Genomic DNA, 20,616 nt, shown 5'->3' with positions numbered 1-20,616 from the left:
TCAAATTCAATCCAAACTTAGAATTGCACTTTGTAATTGTATTTCATTGACTTCAGCTGAGTCGTTTGTATTTTGGCATCTTGTTTGAGTCCTAACTTGTTTCTGTTCATAAGAATGCTTTGAAGTTAAACAATAAGAAGAGAATGTTAACATCTTTTTGCATAATATTACTATTGCAGTTTTCTTGGCTATGAAGTTACCAGGAAACAAATACTTTAACAGATAAAAAAGGGTTATTCCAAATAACTAAAGATGAAATTTTTTATTTTTAAGTTACTATTCAGAAGTAGTTATTGGATTTGAGAATGTCATGGGATACTTCTGTAGGCCCACACAGTGCAACTGAAAAGGAAAAATGACCAGTAGTCATATACTAAATTATCCTGAAATACACAGTACTCTGATCAAGGAACAAAAATATAATTGAAGATACTTATAGCTTAAGCTAGTATCTCACTGAAAATGGGGCCTTTCTGAAGCATTTAACTTATTCATTTAACTTCCACTGCATAAAAATGAGCTTAAGAGAAAAGGAAGGTTTTTAAACAGTAATTCATGAGCCTTAAATTCAAGCTGTAACTTAAAGTTTCAAAGGGAAAGGAGAATTTTCTTGGACTATAAATTTAATTTAGGTGACCATTTTTACTCAGGCCTCAAATATAGGTTGGCCTATTTTCTGGGCCAACCTCTGAGGTCTGTCAGTCATTTCATAACTAAAATGCATAAGAGCAGACTTTGTCGTGAGTTCAGGTTCTCCTAGGCTAATGTGTTACATTGGTTTTAAAAAGGGAAAACCAAACAAACAAAAATCTGATATTTTATCAGCAAGTGAAACAAACTGGCTTCTTTCATTTATTTTCATTAACTTCAAAATGTGTGTTGATACTTCTCCTGAATGGAACAAAGCTGATGGTATTTATAAGCCGGGCTAGATGCATGCTACTTCTAAAACTGGCAGATTAGCTGAGATTGTAAAATTTAGAACATATTCAAGCAACATTCTCTTTGCTCTATTGCTTCATAATGTATTTAAGGCTCATGCATATTAAGATGCTTACCACTCACAGTGAAGAAGAGCGGCTCTTACCTTCACACGTCTCCGTCTCCGTCCTGAACACATAGCCAGGCGGGCAGGTGCAGCTGTAGCTCCCAGGCGTGTTCCGGCACAGGCCGTTGTCGCACAGCAGTCTGTTCACCAGGCACTCGTCGATGTCTGGAAGCCACCGTGAGAAGACAGGAGACACAGGGTGAAACGGACAGTACACTGTTCAAAACGTTTCATTTTGTTGTTTGCTTTTCTTCCTCATCCCATACCTTACTCTGTCTCCTTGTACCCAAAGCACATTCCTTGACCCTAAGCAAAACACATTTTACTCAAATGGGACCATCTTGTGCTTACTTTTTTTTTTTTCATTTATTTTTATTAGTTGGAGGCTAATTACTTCACAACATTTCAGTGGGTTTTGTCATATATTGACATGAATCAGCCATGGAGTTACATGTATTCCCCATCCCGATCCCCCCTCCCACCTCCCTCTCTACCCGATCCCTCTGGGTCTTCCCAGCCCACCAGCCCTGAGCACTTGTCTCATGCATCCCACCTAGGCTGGCGATCTGTTTCACCATAGATAATATACATGTTTCGATGCTGTTCTCTTGAAACATCCCACCCTCGCCTTCTCCCACAGAGTCCAAAAGTCTGTTCTGTACATCTGTGTCTCTTTTTCTGTTTTGCATATACGGTTATCATTACCATCTTTCTAAATTCCATATATATGTGTCAGTATACTGTAATGGTCTTTATCTTTCTGGCTTACTTCACTCTGTATAATGGGTTCCAGTTTCATCCATCTCATTAAAACTGATTCAAATGAATTCTTTTTAATGGCTGAGTAATATTCCATGGTGTATATGTACCACAGCTTCCTTATCCATTCGTCTGCTGATGGGCATCTAGGTTGCTTCATTGCAGCACTGTTTATAATAGCCAGGACATGGAAGCAACCTAGATGTGCTTACTTTTAAGATGTTCTAAAGTCCCTGGGACATGTGTTAATGCTTTGGAAAAGGCACATGACTACTTTGTTCTTCATTTACTTGTTGACCTGCAGTAGTATGACATTTTAAGCATTGCTATAGTCTCCCCCAAGATTATACACTTAAACAAGAGGCCAAATCACAATTTATTTATCCATCAGGCCATGCTGTGGGTTGAAATGTGTCTCTCCACAGAAGTACAGAACAGACTTTTGAACTCTGGGGGAGAACGTGAGGGTGGGATGTTTTGAAAGAACAGCATGTATACTATCTATGGTGAAACGGACCACCAGCCCAGGTGGGATACATGAGTCAGGTGCTCGGGCCTGGTGCACTGGGAGGACCCTGAGGAGTCGGGTGCGGAGGGAGGTGGGAGGGGGGATCGGGATGGGGAATACGTGTAACTCTATGGCTGATTCATGTCAATGTATGACAAAACCCACTGAAATGTTGTAAAGTGATTGGCCTCCAACTAATAAAATAATATTAAAAAAAAAAAAAAAAAGAAATGTGTCTCTCAAAAAAGTATTTTGAAACCCTAACCCCCAGTACCTCAGAATGTGACCTAAATTAGAAACAGGATTCTTAAATAGAGTAATCAAGTTAAAATAAGATCCTTTGGGTAGGCTGTATTCCAGTACAGGTGTGGACACCAACGACTGCAATCAAGGGGAAATTATGACCCAGGGACAGACACACACAGAGGGAAGTTGATGCGGAGATGCACGGGGGGAAGACAGACGTGTGGCTTGAGTGACACATCTAAAAACTGAGCAATGCTCAAGACTACCTGCAAACACCTGAGGCTGGAGGAGGAAAAGAAGGATTCTCCCACCGAGCCCTTTTCTCCTAGAAGAGGAAAGGAAGGATTCTCCCCTAGAGAGAGCATGGCCCCACTGACACCTCAATTTTGGACTTTCGACTCCCAAACTGTAACATCAATTCCCACTGTTTTAAGCAACCCCATTTTGGGTACTTTGTTAGGGCAGACCTAAGTAAAATTGAAATTTGGCTTTTTATTTTCAAAATCTAGTTTTAATTTTACTAAAATTATGCATGTACCTACTTTAAAGAGTTGAGCATTGCCATGAACCATGTTCAGTGTGTGAATGTTCATTGAATTTCCTTGTTTTCAGTAGGGTACCCATGCGCTCAGCTGTACTTAGATGCTATACTGGAAATGACTTTGCTTTTAGGGAATAAAAGCTAGGTGGTTTGCATATTTTTATAAGTGTTCAACAATCTCTGGCTGGGGCCCTTGCCAGTAGGTATCAATATCTATTGTTAAGTACATGATATTTAATATAGTTTTATACATCCATTATATGTGTATCTTCAACCCAAGGTGAGATGGATATATAGTAACATATATCAATAATAAAACTCAAAACCATAGACATGGAAAAATATATTTTTTCTAATCATAATCATCAAGACTTGTATTTGAGTCATTAGTGGTAGATGTAAAAATTATAATATATAATGAAGGATCAATTAACATTCATTTTTATAAAAGTGGACTCAAGTGCTCAGTCGGAAAATCTAGATTTTTCACAAATTCTTGAATATATGAACTATGCACTTGAGGTTTTTCAAACATTCCCTTATAAATTACAAAAAGAAGCACCCATCTCATTTATCATATTTGGATATGTTGCAGCAATTGATTGTTTCTTTCCAAGTCAACCTGTAATATTTAATTTTCTTAACATAGTATTTTTCATACATACCACCTTGTTAATTTTTGAATCCCACTTCCTAGTAAAATATTATAGGATTAAGATATATGCAGATAAAGCATATAATTGACTATATGTCCATTCATCTGGGGAAAAAACCTAATTTAAATATTAATACTAAATTGTGCCACTAAAAAGTCTGTTACTGTGTAACAGTATTTGATTCCAACATTTTTATATCTCTATACTAAAAAGGAAACAAGAGAAACTGTAAGACCTCTAGTTTTACTCACTTACTTATAGTTTGATTCCTCCTATAATCCATGGAACTAAACTATACAAAAGCCTCCTGTATAATAAAACAAATAACTTACCAATACAATTTCTTCCAGAGGCATCTGGTTCATAGCCACTGTTGCAATTACACCGGTAACTACCACGTAGATTTTCACAAATTCCATTGGCACATATATCCGGATCCAGAGCACACTCATTGATATCTGCATTAAATATTAAAGTTTAATGCTCACAGTTGATACATGTATGTCCAGTAAAGATCATTCAAAATACATAGTGTTTAACCCTGCAGCCCTCCAATTTGCTGTTGTTCAGAAAGAGAAAGGCAATAAAAAAAGGAGTGAGAATAAAATCAAGAGATATGGGACACTTCCCTGGTAAAAATGAAAAGTGAAGGGAACTGGCAGAAATTCAAAGAATTAAGCCATGTAATGTGCTGGCATTTATGATAAAATTAATAAAGAAATTTATAGGCTGTTGGCTCAAAACCCAAAGGAAAACTCAACTTGATAGGTACTCTAACCATCTAATTAAAAGGCAAAGATTTATTAGGATTTCTATATAGTTTTATGGTTCCAAAGGCATGGAATATTTCTATTTTATTATCATTTTTTATAGTCAACTAAGTAATATGATACTTAGTAAATGTTTCTCCTTGTTGATAAGTTGAAATTGATGGGAGAGGTCAGTTCAAATGTGGATATTTGAGAACACAATGTTTTACAATAAGCCATGAACAGGACTACTCTCTGTCATGATAGGAAGTGGGACTTGAGGAATGATGTGCTTGTATGAGAAGCCGCTAAGTTCCAACAGGGCAGCTGGCTCTTCTGGGGAGGCAATGATGAAAGAGAATAAAAAATGGTGTAAAACAAAATTTTGGTCACCATGCTCAAATTTTAATAGTAACTATTGTTTTCTAGAATTTAGGAAGCCTTAAATACTCCAGAAATGTCAGTCTTTTGGTTTTTGAGAGAAGTATCTTGGTAAAAGTTTGCTTTTTTACTCTGATTTCTGATGTTCTTGCAAAGACGTGATATTTACTGTCAATTAATCTATAATTTTTCTAAAGTCTCATCAAATATGAAAATAGAGGAATATTTATGCAAACTAAAGGTGAATAGCACCTATAGTTTATTTAAAAAAACAAAGGACACTATATTAACATAAAAAAGAACTTTAAAATTATAAACACATATGTATTTAATATTTAAGTTCTATATTGGAATTTTGTTAATCATAGTACTAAATTTAAAAGAAGAAAACTTCATTGAAACTTTGTACTTCTATAGATGGTTAGAAACATTTTAGCAAATTCCTAGCCATAAATAGTCAATTTATTTTTAGGGCAGTATATCTCAAATATTTCTTAAAGATCCATATCAAATAACAGATTATTTTTGTTTTAACTACGTCAGTGCCATTATTTTACATTTTTTCTTCAAACTGACTCCCCTTTTTTTTTGACCAACGGCAGCTTCTTCTTAAGCAAGGTATCCATAAAATCATGGCAGTAGTTTGTTAGTGACATTTTTAACAACACATATTTAACAGATAATTATTTATCTACTAAGCATAAAAATGAACATCTACATACTACTTAATATCATCTAGCTTTTAACCACTCTTCTAGAAGAAAATTTATCTTGCTACATTACACAGATATATTTTATAATATAAATATATCACATCTATAATATTATAATAAAGATATGTAATTATATAATTATTATAAGATTTAGAATTGAATAGTTACCTCTTCCATCCACTGTGATGCCTACCCCACTACTACAAAGGCCATGGAATTCAGCTGTAAGATAAAAACAAACAGAGAAATCAAAAACTCTAAATTGCATCAGTTTCATACACAAGTCACTTTCATAACTTCAAAACTATCATTAAAAAGAATTACCTGAAATAACTTAAAATTGAAAACAAATCACAATTTTTAGCACATAATTATTTTAAGAGTTCCAAAATCAGAGATAAGCATAAAAAAGTAAAAAAAAAAAAACAAAAAACTGTGATTATCACCTTAAATATCATTAATATATTGATAAACATTACAAATATTTTTTACTTATGGAGACTTTAAAAAAATCTAAATTGTATTACAGAGGTTGATTTTAAGCTTTTTTTTTCTTCTCTCAATAATAACAGGAAACATATGTAATAAGTAGCATTTACTATGTGATACGCCTGATACTGTTCTAACATTTTGAATCTAATAATTTATTTAATCCTCCCAATACCACTAACTAGATACTGTTATTTTCTCTCTTTTATAGCTAAGAAAGTTGGAATAGAGATGGGAAGCAATATGCTCAGGTCACAGAGGTTATAAGTAGGGGAGTAGGCTTAGACCCTTTATATTCTAAAACAAACATTTCACATAATAGCCCATTTAATAGATTAATACTTTTTCTCAGTTATGTGGATGTACTACACTCATTCAATCTCTTATTGATGAGATTAGGTTTGTCCAACTTTTGGCTATTACTGATACAATAAATAATAAAAATTTCAAGATATCACTAGGTTAATCTCTTAGAAGTAAAACTGCTCAAAGTTCGTTTCTTTTAAGGTTTTTGATAGTCTTCCTCTCCCAAAATATCCCAGGTTACACTTTCAGCAGCAGTGTAAGAGAATACCCATATTGGTATAACCTTCCCAACACTGGGGAGAATCAATCATTTTTACCAATCTATAAACAAAATGGCACTTTAAAAAATTTTCTTTTAATTTTAAACAGATTAGGCATCTTTTTATGTGGTACTCTATCATTTGTACTTCTGCTTTGTGAAGTTTTGTGTACATTGTACTTTTTTCTATAGAGGATTTCAACTTTGCCTATTGATTAATGTAAATTCCTTATAAATTAAGGAAAATATTTTTCTAATTCATACACGTATTTTAGTCTTTGGAGCCTGTGTTGAGAGTCCTTTATCATTACAAGATAACAAAAAGTTTGCATCTTCTACAAAAAAGTTATTTTGCAACATTTAATGTAGGGAGTTACCTTCATATTTTTTCCAATATTTATCAACAATATTCATTACTTTTAGTTCAATTTGTTCTTACTGATCTAAATGTCACCTTTATTGTATTCTATAATCTCATTTATATTTATAATTGTTCCTAGACTCATTTTATTAGTTCACTGATCCTTTTATCTAGTCTAGCTATCAATTTTTATATTTCTTTCATAATATGCATAATTCACTTAGATACATTAAGATACTTCATTAACTCTTTTTTTTAAAAAACATCATACTCAGTAATTCTTCCAGAGGGATGTGAACCAATTTTCTGAGGTTTGAACAGTCCATTCAGTATTTTTTAACAGAATTACTAGCCATTTCCTTTGCTAGAATGCATTTCTTTCATTTTCTACCTGGGAAATTCTTACTTTTTTTTTTTGAGACCAAAGTAAGTATGCATTCTTCTTTGCAGTCTTTCCCAGTCTCCCTAGGAACTAACTGCTCCTTCCTTTGTGCTCTCCTGGCTCCTTAGGTTTCTTTTCAAGGCAGCAATCATACTAAATTGTAATTTATATATTTGCCTACCTATATTTTCAACTCTTCTTGACTTTAAAGGAAAAAAAAAAAAGATTGTGTTTGAGTCCCTGCTGTACTTACATCTGTTCAATACAGTTTTCATAAAAGTATGAATAACAAGTCACAGAATAGTCAAATTAAACTGTTTAATGTGCCTGTAACATATGGTAACATTCAGAAAGAAATTTATTACTTTCTGGAACTACTGATAGATTCCTCATAGACCAAACTTCTGATAGAGTGCATCCTAATACCTTTCTGCATAAAAATTAAAAATAAATAAATAAAATCAGGTTCTCATGAACTTATCATAACCTTGGAAATGGTTAAGTAAATTTTATGCTATTTATCTTCAGAATGATGAGAGATGAAAGACTTTGATGCTAGCATATTCATGTAAAGAATCTGGTTTAACGGTCATAATTGGACCATAAGATAAATTTTCCTATTCACTATGTGTTCTCTTTCCCTAGAGATCATAAGTAAATATAAGCTAGATCTTACTATATGCCTCACATAACAAGACAGATTTGGATTTCTTTCCTTTCAATAAAGATAGACAAAACACTTCAGAGGCGAGGTACTCTTTGACCAACTATCTGATGTTAGGTTAGATAGATTCCTTTTCAGGTACGGAACTGGCAAAGGTGTCTACCTGAATTTTTAGCAGGGCATGGCTGGCAGGGTTCTCCAAAACCATAGTCTGGATTGGCACAGCAGCATTCGGACTTGGTCACTGCGCCGGGGAAGGGCCGGACACACACTCCCTTCTTGATCCCGCCGTAGCACGTGCTGCGCATGTGAGTGTCTGGAGTGAGAACAAAGACTTGAGATAGTGATACGGAGACAAAGAGATTTCACAACAGCAGGCTTCTTCAAACTTAAGTGGCCACTATATGGGAAGCTTCTGGGTAGCATCTGCCACTTGTGTTTTTCTTTGAATCTTCAGCATCTCATAGCATTAGGGGATCAACAAATGTTTATTGTGAGAGGAAAAGAATAAATGCATATGAACAATTTCTTTCTCCAATAATTTTTATGTGTTACACAAGCATCAGTTATCCCACTTATCTTCACAGGCCCCTCATTGACTCAGGTATATTTCCACAGCTATAAACAGGACTTAGACCTCTAATCACTGACTATACTTATGCTATTTCTATTCTAATATTATTCTAATATGATTATTATTCTAACACTATTTCTACTCTAATATTATTTCTAGAAGTTCTTATGAACAATGAAATGCTGTGCAGTTCAACCATCTTGAGATGACACTGTTGGGTATGAAATTTCTCTCTTCAAATTTCTGAGATAGGAAGCCTATCTTTTCAACCCCCAGTTGACTGCTGCAGCTATGATTTATTTTTCTTTTTTTGGCTATGCTGGGTCTTCATTGCTGTGTGGGCTTTTCTCTAGTTATGGAGAGTGAGGGCTTCACGTTTGTAGAGGTTTCTCTTGTTGCAGAGCTCGGATTCTAGGGCACTCAGGCTTTAGTAGTTGCAACACAGAGGCTCAACAGCTGAGGCTCCTGGGCTTCAGAGAACAGACTCAGTAGCTGCGGTGTGTGCTTAGCTGTTCCAGGGCATGTGGGATCTTCATGGACCAGGGATCGAACCTGTGTCTCCTGCATTGGCAGGCGGCTTCTTTACCACTAAGCCACCAGGGAAGCCCTGTTATGACTATGTTTTAATCTCTGCCTCTCAAAAAACCCAGTTCTATAAATAATTACTATGTGTCTGTGGTATTGTGCCTGTTGCTTTATAGACATTATGTCATTGAACATTCAACAACTCCACAGGGTAGTGATCATTATCCACTTTTCATAGATGAGGAAGGTGAGGTTCAGAGGCATTACGCAAGTACCTCCAAGTCCTAGACTATCCACTGCCTGAGCTGAAATTCAGACACAGGCTTATATGACCTCCAAAGCAATTCTTCTTTCTACTATGTCAGATTATACCCTGAAGACACATAACCTGCTTACTGAGCTCATCTAAATTCTCATAAAATACAACAGAACTTTATGAGATGGTAAATGGTGAACTATTAAAAAAAAACTCAGACCATCATACAGGCCAGAGAAGCAGTAGAGCTTTTTTTTTTTTTTTATTTTATTTATTTATTTTTTGCAGTAGAGCTTTTAAGCAGTCTATTATATAGTAATTCCATCAAAGAGATAATTATTATAAATATTCATAATTATTCACAACTTGTTGTAAATAATTAATTTTATCTGCTTGCTATGCAAAGTACTTACGTCCTGCGATCTGGTGTTTTTTTCTGGTTGAAACAATGAGATGGATGTGTGGCTGCATGAAGCAGAGATGTGTGTATGCTCAAGTGGAAGAGGTTTTACCATAATGACCCTGGGGAGCAGAGTTGCTATTCCTTTCTGCCTTTGCTATGACCTAGTTTGGGAGGGTCAGCTCTGAGTTACAGACAAGTATAGGACTCAATACCATGATGAATACATGCAAATACAACATAATTCATAACTTGCAGTAAGATTTTTGTGAGTTCTTAGGATGATACCACTTATCTCAAAAGGCATCCCAGAATGGTCAAAGTTATTTCTGTTTTCATGCTGGGAACGTAAGCCGGGGCAATTTTTAGACGCAAGTCTATCAAAAGCCTATGGCATTCACTTCTACCTTTGATAAAAACTGTTGAGTTTTCCCTTTTCAAAGACCCCAGATTGGACCCCTGGTTCATTTTATTCTCTTCCCTGTAACCAAGCCAACGTTCACAGGAGATAAGATCAGAGACACGGATAGCAGCAGAACCATCAGTACAAGCCCACATGAATGTTTTGGTTGGTGACTGGACTTAAATCCTACACTATGCCTTTTCCACATGTTGTCAAATTTCTCCATGCCTTTTCTTTCTTAAAGACTGGAATTGCTGAAGGGTTTTCTCAGATAATTAGCATACTTTATATTTACCAAAGGTAAAGTATGTATGGACACAAATGCTACTTTTACTTTATTCATTTTTCAGTATCAACTTTTCTTTATAGCTCAAAGCAGCAACTCTTAAGACTATGTTTAATGTAACACTACTATTCTGATTTAACAAAACAGTAATAATTGTAACAGTTTACTTATTATGTGTTATGTGCCAGACAGCATTCAAGATTTATACCAATAAATCTAATATTAACCTATTTAATCCTCAAAAACAACCAGTGAGGAAAGGATGCACAAAGAGGTAATGTATCTTGCCTAAGGCCACACAGCTAATATAAAGGGCAGAACTAGGGTAAAGAAAAAAAATTAACCTTTTAGCTGACAGAACTGTCAAAGAGTGTTCATGAAGATGCTGAAATACTCTTAAGCTAACATAACAGGATGTTAAAAATGAAATTTAAGCTGAAATCTCATGGTGCTAAATAACATATAACGAGGTGAATTTTGAGACTCCATCCTGAAGGAAGTAGAAATGGAAAATTCATTGCCAGATTCTTAAACCCCTCCCAATATCCAGGATACAATTTAGAGAGAGGCAATTAATGAGTTTTTGAGGAGGATTTTTTGGGGGGCAAGAGCCAGCTTACAAATTGGGCATGCTTCCATCTTCACCCCTAGGCAAGAGAAAAGAGCTCCACAGGGAACAGCTTGAAGAATTGGTACCAAACTCTATCAGGGGCCCCTAGTGCACAGAGGAGAGTGGCTGCTATTCCCACTGCAGAATCAAAGGACACAGGCAAGAGCAATCTCTTCCCTTGGTTCACAGGGCAAAGGGTGGCATGTCGTGTGGATTAGATGACGGCCACACCAACTGGAGTCTCTAAAATGAATGCGCAGAGAGGAGATGAGACACCACGAGAGTCTAAAGTGGACTGCAGAAAGACCTGGGGTTGGGCCAGGAACAGCCACCAGGAGAAAAATGCAGCGTCTGCATCTCGTCACAGGCAGGCCAAGGCCGTTGACACCCTCATGAAATCACTCACAAGGATGAAGCTGGCTTAAACTTGTGTCAAGCCCAGAAATCTTGATGCAACCCTAGGAGGGTGTCAGTGCTTCTGGCTTCTTTCCTGACGCCTTGTGCTTAGATGGCTCTGGTGGAGCCAGAAACATCCTGCTCATGAAGGTGTAAGCTTGGGAAGGGAAGTCATAACTTCAAATCAAGTTCAGAATATTGGCTATTATACATCACTGGACATTCTAACTGCTAAATCCAGATTATTTTCATTAGCTCAAGGAGTCTTATAAATTTCTGCCATCTAAAAACTCTAAAGTTGGGGGTGCCTAAGTTTTCTTCCTTATTAGATAAACTGCTCCCACTGAATAACTAAAAATATGTTTTGAAAGGATTGAGAAAAACAAAATACAGTTGCCTTTTGTTCATATCCTGTCTGTGAATCATGCTTCTTCAATATCCTGGTTACAACAGTAGTTTAATTTTCTGAAAATAAAAAACCCCATCTCAGTATATAGGTAAACAAAAATGAACAAACAAATGAAATCTAAAGTTAAGTGCTAACTCTAATAATAATTCACAGTAATGATTCATCTCTAACCTCAACAATTAATGCATCTAAAAGCATCTCAAAAGGCAGAAGACATGAAGAAAACATGTTAAAGGAATAGCTGTATAATTTTACACACAGAATAAATGGTGTTTTTATTTTAAGAAGTTTAAGTAATTACAACTGTGAAAAACTGTAGAGGGTTTCCCAAAAAATTCTAATGCTTTTTCTGTATGTAGACAAGAGAATGAATATTTGTGTTTGAACACTGAATTCCTAACAACTATTCATATGTCAGTTACTTAAAAGAAAAATCATTTCTCCCTCCAAAACTGGTTTTGAACTAATCATAGATTTCAGCAAAACCATTTAGATAAAGGAAAAAAGCAATGAAAATATTTTAGCTCTTTAAGCAGAAAGGAGCTACATTCTTCTAGTTACTGTATTTGAAATAGTCCTGAACGAAGTGCTGACAATCGTGTAAGCTGAAATAAATCCTAGCCTGGATAGAGTGGATGAAACTTTAAGTGGACAGATTATTTCCATCTGCTGTTGCTTCTTCCTTTTTTTTTTTTTAACATAACCTTCAGAACCCAAATGTTTTGATTCCCATAGGTTAAGAGTAAAGTATAACCAGCTATGTCTGAGAAAGAATTTCATTTCTCTCAAATAATACTTTTAAACCACTGAGTGTGTCTGTCTCTTACTCTATGACCTGAGAAATAGATGGTGCACAACGGCTAATTCACTTTCATGGAAGTGCTTTGGAGAGAATATGGCATTCGATGTATTTTCACTACTCCCTCTGCTCTTGATATCATTAGGACATAGTGGTTGGGTTGCTGAATGCCAAAGATATTATCGTTTTGCCTGCCTCTTTAAATCTGATGCCTGTTAACTCAAAAGTAGGAATTATTCCCAAGAGGAATGATGAATGGTTTCAAATAAAACATTCTCTCTCAGATTCTTTCCTCGTTTCTATCATTACACAGCACTGAATGACTATTTAGAAACATTTCCAACTTTTGATATAAGTTGAAGTTCTAACACATAAATTATTTACATTTAAAATTTTGTTTGGGAAAAGCAGCAGACTCACAGATATAAGAGAACAACCTGGTGCTTACCAGTGGGGATGGGAGGAGGGGCAACATAGGGATGGGGGAGTAGGAGACACAAACTACCAGGTGTAAGACAGGCTTAAGGACGTGTTATACAATGAGGAATATAGCCAATATTCTGCAATAACTGTAAATGAAAATTAACCTTTAAGATTGTATAAAAATAAAATTTAAAAGGCTTTCCTGGTGGCTCCGACAGTGAAGAACCTGCCTGCAGTGCAGAAGACCCGGGTTCCATCCCTGGGTCGGGAAGATCTCCTGAAGAAGGAAATGGCAACTCACTCCAGTATTCTTGCCTGGAGAATTCAATGGACAGAGGACCCTGGTGGGTTACAGTCCATGGGGTCGTAAAGAGCCGACATAGCTGAGCAACTAACACACATAACATTTTTAAAAAATGTTATAGCTCAGATGACAAAAATTAATATTGTTTGGGTAAAAATAAGAGTTTATTTAAATACAACTGCTGTCCCTGTTTCATGTCTCATTGATTATAAAATATATATCCAATGTATGTAGTGTGTTAATCTCTTGGTTGTGTCCAACTCTTTGCGGCCCCAGCGATTATAGCCTCCCAGGCTCCTCTATCCACGATATTCTCCAAGCAAGAATACTGGGGTGGGTTGCCATTTCCTTCTCCAGGGGATCTTCCTGACCCAGGGATCGAACCCGGGTCTCCCTCATTGCGGGCAGATGCTTTAACTTCTGAGCCACCAGAGAGACATGGTTATCTAACAATACGAAGGACACTGGTAAAGGACAATTTTTTTTTCCTTCTCTAGCATTTCTGTCTCATCAGAGGCTGCTACTGAAGGGAGCTAGCTGGGCTCTTTGTCCCTTTTTTAAAACTGCCTTACTAAGATATAATTCACAAACAAAGAATGCACCCATTTAAAGTAAATACATTCAATAGCTTTTAGCATATTCATAGAGTTGGACAATCGTTATTCTAGCTGATATTAGAACATTTCATCATCTCATAAACACCTTTAACAATCACCTTCTTCTCCCACCACCCTCAAATTATCTGCTCTAAGTAACCATTAATCTGTTTAGTCTCTACAAATTTGACCTTCACAGACATTTCATTTGGAATCGTATATTATGTTGTCTTGTGTGGCTTCTTTCACTTAGCATGATGTTTTCAAGCTTATCCATGCTTTCACATATATTAGAATTTTGTTCCTTTTTATGGCTGAATATTATTCTATTGTATAGATATACCTGTATCCCGTTTTCAAAGATCATTTGGTCACTGGGGCCACTACAGAATGTTTCACTTACCAACACACACGCGTCCGTCCACACCCACAGCCAGACCTGGGGGACAGTCACAGCGAAAGGACCCTTCATTATTGATGCAATGCCCATTCATGCAGATTCCTGGGGTCTGGCACTCATCAACATCTGCCCAGAGAAGGGAACACAAGCCGGGCCATTACTCTGACTTCATTACAGAGTGGACCTGCTGCCACCACTGTACATTTTCAACATTTGGTTTTCAATTTTATAGCTTGTGCAAGAATACACAAATGTGACAACAAATCTTTTACATAAATGCAACTCTTTCAAACACATTTTTAGAAAGATTGAGTGAAACTAGATCATTTTACCCATTAGAAGAGTATGACAAATTAATTTTTCATTATTTATTTGGCAATTCTGTTTAATATTATTCAACTCAAATTAGTTGTGAAACAAATTCTTACAACCAAGGTAAATGTTTGTAATTAACTTCCATTTACACATACATAAAATTCTAAGATGTTGTTTTAATTCAGTCAGTTCACAGTAACAAAATAATTTGAAGTCTCTTGTAGTTTTCAAAGCGCTTAAATTTATGAAATGTAACCCACCATTAAATGGCTTCCCCTTAAAGGGGAACAGCCTTCAAAACACAGAGCTGCCAAATCATGAGCATTTCAAAATTTATGGATTATAGCATTTGTAATAAAAAATTAATAAAAGTTTCAATAAAGCATGAACTGGTGAGATTTAGGTCATCTTTTTATGCATATTTAAGTTTCTTAAGAAATGCTGAAAAAGTTACGGGCTGTAATGTAATGCTACACACTGGAACAGAATGCTAATCTCATATCCTGTGATTAATCCAAGTTAGCTAACCTTGAGATGACATTCCAGTCATAAGTTCAATCAGCAAAGCCACAATACTTCTATTTAATACTGAAGTTCCTTTTCATGAATAGTCAAGAAACTACTTTCATTCAGAAATACAAGAATCAGTCTTGATTTTTCTCTGTCCACTGTCCCTGGAATTTCACTGACATTATAGGGTTTGGGTATGAGTATTATTTGCTATTCATATCAATTTATCAATTTGTGTGATCGAAGGCAGGAAGGATCCATGGAGTTAATTTTGTCCAAAAGGAGGAAACTGGAATAAAGTTTGTTTTTTTTTTTTTAGTAGAACTACAAAATTTGTTCCATCTTATTAAATTCCAACAATGAATATAAACATAATGTAGTCCTATTTATTTCCAAGAGTTATCTTTAGCTTAGTAAAACTACCACTAGAGCTTGGGCTTCAAAATGGTTTTATAAACAAAACAGTTGCTAGAAATATTCAAATTACTTCTTCCCAAAATCAGTGCAAAGCTTTTAGATATGGATATGGTAACAAATGATATGTGAATTAGCTTATGGAAAAGATATAGTGCAGAACGAGCAGTGAATGACAGTGGAAAATCTAGTTCTGAGAATACAATATTTTTCTTCCTCTTTTTTTATGTAAAAAGTTGAGAGAACTTATTTCTTCATTGTCTTTTCCAGATTTGCTAGAACCAATCTGTCATTCCCTTAATTCTTCCTATGCCATTATTATTTTTGTAAAGACACTGGTGTTCCACAGACCACAAAGTATGTTTTTCTAGGAAGCTTTAGACACCTGCTGAACTGAATTAGTGAGAGATGTGAATAATACAAAATCCACATGAAGAAACTGAAGTAATTCTTGCATGATTCATTCAGATAAAAAAGATGGTTTCAATCATGGTTACTTTCCTATCTCAGAGCCATACATACCAGTGCAGTAACGCCCATTTGGAGCCAAGATAAATCCTGGTTTGCAGATGCACTTGAAGCTGCCATCTTCATTAATGCACATCCCGTTCAAACACATGTTGGTAGTCGTACATTCATCATGGTCTACAGAAGGAGAGAGTGACTTACACAACTGGCCTTGAGGAGACCGGTTCCCCCTCTTCCTACAAGCAACTGCCAGGCATATTCTGTTGCATAAATGAGCCAAGTGGTCACAGACATTTTTCTTTCCTTACAAATGCCAACTGAGTGAGAGCAAATAGTGCGGAAAAAGTGAAGGACCTTTAGTGTAAGGGACATAGAGGAAAAGCATCAAGGAAATTGTATGCGTAGTTTCTATTAAAATCACATGAATAGTGTTTTATTTTGATTACCAAAACGTTACTATTTCTTTCATCAGATGTTTATATTGTATGAGAGAATAAAGCAATGACAAAGCTCACTGCACATGAAATGATCTGGACTTTGATTAGTGAGTGAAATATGTGTTTTTGTACAAATAGAATATTTCTGTGGCATATTGGTGTTTACTACACTGCCAGACATCACCAGCACCACAAATTTGGAGATCTGATTATCACATACATCAGATGTTTTTGTGCTTCCCTAAACTGGAGGTGGGCCTTTTCTGTATCATCAGTGTTGTAACCCCAACAGCCAAAATACAGTAGGTGCTAAAAATTACAAAGAATAATCATTGCTTTAATTAAACATATGCCACACAAGAAATTTCCAGAAGCAATGAACTATTCATTTATTACAATATTTCCAAAAATTCTGTCCCTTCACTTCAACAGTCTTTTGTTAAATGTATTTATATTTTACCTAAGTCATCTGAATGATTCTCATATATGTGCTGTATGAGCTTTCATGGTAACAGTCTATATGGTTCTAAATAAAAGTGTATATATTCCTTAAAAAGTCTTTTGCAAGGGAGCAGGCACTTTCCATACCAACACAGTTTTTTCCATCTGTAGTTAATTCAAAGCCAGCATTGCAAATGCACTGGAAACTTCCATCTGTGTTCACACATCGACCATTCTTACAAAGAACCCCATTCTGGATGCATTCATCAATATCTGGGGAAATTAACAATATTAGTCTTTTAAAATAATCACAAAAGCAATAAGACAATCCATGTAATATCCAGGTCATGGTGCTACTTTAGAAAAATGTTCATCTCTCACCAGGTTTTTTCCCTTGGATAGGTAGGTGTAAGCAGTTCTACAACCCTGACTTATAACAGCTGAAGGAGGGAGAAAAAAGAAAAATGAAATGGTGTGTACAGTGAATGTAGAAGAGGGTGGACAGTGCAGCTAGAATGTAGCTGCTTCTGACACAGTGGCTGAAGACCTTAAAAGTCAGAGCAAGTGAAACTGCTTATATGTGGAATCCAAAAAAAAAAAAAAAAAAAGGCACAAAACAACTTATTTACAAAACAGATACAGAAAACAAACCTATGGTGACCAATGGGGTGAGGTGGGGAGGTATAAACTGGGAGATTGGAATCGACACATGCACACTACTACATATAAAACAAAAAACTCACAAGGACCTATTCTGGGCTTCTCTGGTGGCTCAGCTGGTAAAGAATCTGCCTGCAACGCAGGAGACCCTGGTTCGATTCCTGGGTCGAGGCGATCCCCTGGAGAAGGGAACAGCTACCCACTCCAGTATTCTTGCCCAGAGAATCCCATGGACAGAGGAGCCTGCCAGGTTACAGTCCATGGGGTCGCAAAGAGCCGGACACAACTGAGCGACCTTCACTTCACTTCAAGGACGTATGTCATAGCACAGGGAACTCTACTCAATACTCTGTAATGACCTATATGAGAACAGAATGTAAAACGAGTGGATATATGGATGGTGGTGCTGGTTTAGTCACTAAGTGGGGTACAGTTCTGTGACCCCACAGACTGGAGTCCGCCAGGCTCCTCTGTCCATGGGATTTCCCAGGCAAGAACCTTAGAGTGGGTTCCCATTTCCTTCCCCAGGGGATCTTCCTGACCCAGGAATCAAACCTGTGTCTCCCGCACTGCAGGTGGACTCTTTACCACTGAGCCACCAGGGAAATCTGGATATATGTAAAAGCATAACTAAATCACTTTGCTGTACACTGAAATTAACACAACACGGAAAATCAACTATAGTCCATCAAAAATTAATTTTCAAAAAGACAAAGCAAGGAGCTGAATAAGAATGAAATAACTAAGGAATATCTGGATTAAGAGCAACATGACAAAAATTGCTGGAATAAAGTGATTCAAGCAACTGCCAGTGGATGAATAGGAAATGAAAAAAGGAAAAGAAGGATTATCTTCTAAAAGAATTCTGGGATGAATCAGCAGTGAGGTACAGCATTTGGACCAGGATGGTGGGTGTAGCAATGGAACTGCATTAAGAGCAGTCATGATGTGCGTATTGGACTACGTGTGAGGTTCAAAGAAAACAGTAGCTGAGAACAACAATAAATCTTAAACTCCGTTAATCAGAGAGCAGTAATGCTACTGATGTTACTTGGAGAAAGGAAGCTGTGATCTAGGGAAGGAAGATAAACCAGGTTTTTTCTTGTGAGGCCAGATACCACACTGCCTGTGTTACATATGCAAAAAAGTATTTATGTTTGAAGAGAGCACTTTGAGGGTGACATACAGTAAATCTGTAATAATGTAACAGCACTTATTTCATTCCATGTCTCTCTTGAATAAATTCACTTTTAACCTCAACAGCCTGGGTCACTATATTTCATGGAACATTTTCATATGTGAAAGCAAGCTGCCTTACCAATGCATGCTTGCTTGGTAGGAGTCCGCTGGAATCCGGCGTGACATTTACAATAATAGGATCCAGGTGTGTTAACACAATCTCCATTAGTGCAGGGATTTGATGTGCATTCATCAACATCTGTGAGCAGCAAAAGAAACCATTACAGACTTCACTCTATTTCTAGAAATGTTTGTTTAAAATACATTTAGGCCTCCCAAATTTGAGAGAAGGCCAGTCAGTGCTAATAGTCTAAATAGCAGAGTATTTATAAATGAATAAAAATTCCTTTCTTCAACTACAGAGGCCCGTCTGGAGAGTCACAAAAATATCACCTATTGGAGAACACAAGAGAATTTGCTTTAACCAAGAAATAATGGTTTTTCAATTTGAATAATGTACAATGATCAAAAGCATGAGCTTGGGGAAGACACAGCCATGAGTTCCCAGAGGCTAGAAAATGTTTATTATCTAAGTAATCTGGGCAAGTTAATAGCCTCTTTAAGGCTTACTACAGAGTTAGAAGATTAACTAAAAGATTTTTAAAAGATATATATTTATATTATATGCTGTCACTTCTATTAGTTTTTAAAAAGACAGACAAATTATGGAATTTTTTGTTAACTATTTTTTGTGAACTCAACTATATATGTAATTATATATCAAGGCTTGGATAATATTTTGAAGCAAAAAACACGGGATGGGGTAAAAATGGAAATTAAGTGGGAAAAAAGTCTATTATATTTTTCTGGTTTCTCTAGGATCTTAAAATCGGCACAGGGATTTTTTTTTTTTTAATAAAACCAAGTTTTATGGAAATACTGATTCTGATCCTAAGGGTGAGAAACCTCACTGCTCTCTCTTTAAATTCTCCAAGTCTTGATCAAATACAAATTTATCACAGAATTCAAGGACTGTGCAACCAAATGACAAAGTGGACAGCAAGAATTAGTTAAATCCTAGAGAAATCATGTTTGTGTTAGAAAAAGCAATGCCCACTAAGTATTATTTTGAATGCCGGTGAATTAAAAGCCTGGCTGACTGGTTAGGGCATAATGATTTGCCCTTTCATAGACATAAAGAAGCCATTAACATATACAATTTCAGCTAAATTGGTGAACACAACAATAAAATCAATTCACAGTTTAACCATTTTTGTAAACAGATTGCTTCTTTCACAGATATTCTTAAAAGAGTAACTGTACTCTACCAAACTCACCAACTTCATTAATATAAATACCTTGGCTGAAAGCAATTAAACTTTCTCTGGTAACAGAGTGGGGAAAAAACACTCATGGCAAATAAAATTAAAAACAACAAAGAAAAACAGAAATAAATACTTTTTCAATTCATCCAAAGATGCGTGGCATCCAAAGATGCCTTCATTGAGACTCACATTTAAGCTTTTAGTTGATAATAGCAATTCACTGAGCCAAAGGAATGAAGCAAAAAGAGAGAAGACAAGAGTTTAGAGTGTTAGTAAGCATATCAAGCATGACTAATGGTCTGTGCAACAGGCCATATCACCTTCAGTAGACAGTGCTGCAGGTTGTGTCTGACTCTTTGCAGGACTATACAGTCCATGGAATTCTCCAGGCCAAAATATTGGAGTGGGTAGCCTTTCCCTTCTT

At 36.1% G+C, this 20,616-nt stretch overlaps 1 protein-coding gene across 1 annotated transcript in view; it reads right to left on the bottom strand.

The window, feature by feature from the left end:
- The window catches only part of FBN2 (fibrillin 2), a 218,876-nt gene that overhangs the window by 82,565 nt on the left and 115,695 nt on the right, over positions 1-20,616 (bottom strand). Inside the window, exons 12-19 of the mRNA XM_065934320.1 lie at positions 19,007-19,126; positions 17,176-17,301; positions 16,205-16,327; positions 14,447-14,569; positions 8,226-8,378; positions 5,770-5,823; positions 4,091-4,216; positions 1,088-1,213 (exon numbers count right to left, since the gene is read on the bottom strand). Of these exons, the coding sequence (XP_065790392.1) occupies positions 1,088-1,213; positions 4,091-4,216; positions 5,770-5,823; positions 8,226-8,378; positions 14,447-14,569; positions 16,205-16,327; positions 17,176-17,301; positions 19,007-19,126 (951 nt within the window). The remainder of the gene's footprint in view (positions 1-1,087; positions 1,214-4,090; positions 4,217-5,769; positions 5,824-8,225; positions 8,379-14,446; positions 14,570-16,204; positions 16,328-17,175; positions 17,302-19,006; positions 19,127-20,616) is intronic.

This window comes from Muntiacus reevesi, chromosome 1 (assembly GCF_963930625.1).
Source record: "Muntiacus reevesi chromosome 1, mMunRee1.1, whole genome shotgun sequence".
NCBI lineage: Eukaryota > Metazoa > Chordata > Mammalia > Artiodactyla > Cervidae > Muntiacus > Muntiacus reevesi.
Note: the sequence above shows the minus strand (reverse complement) of the source record. Positions and strands in the feature narration are given on the sequence as shown.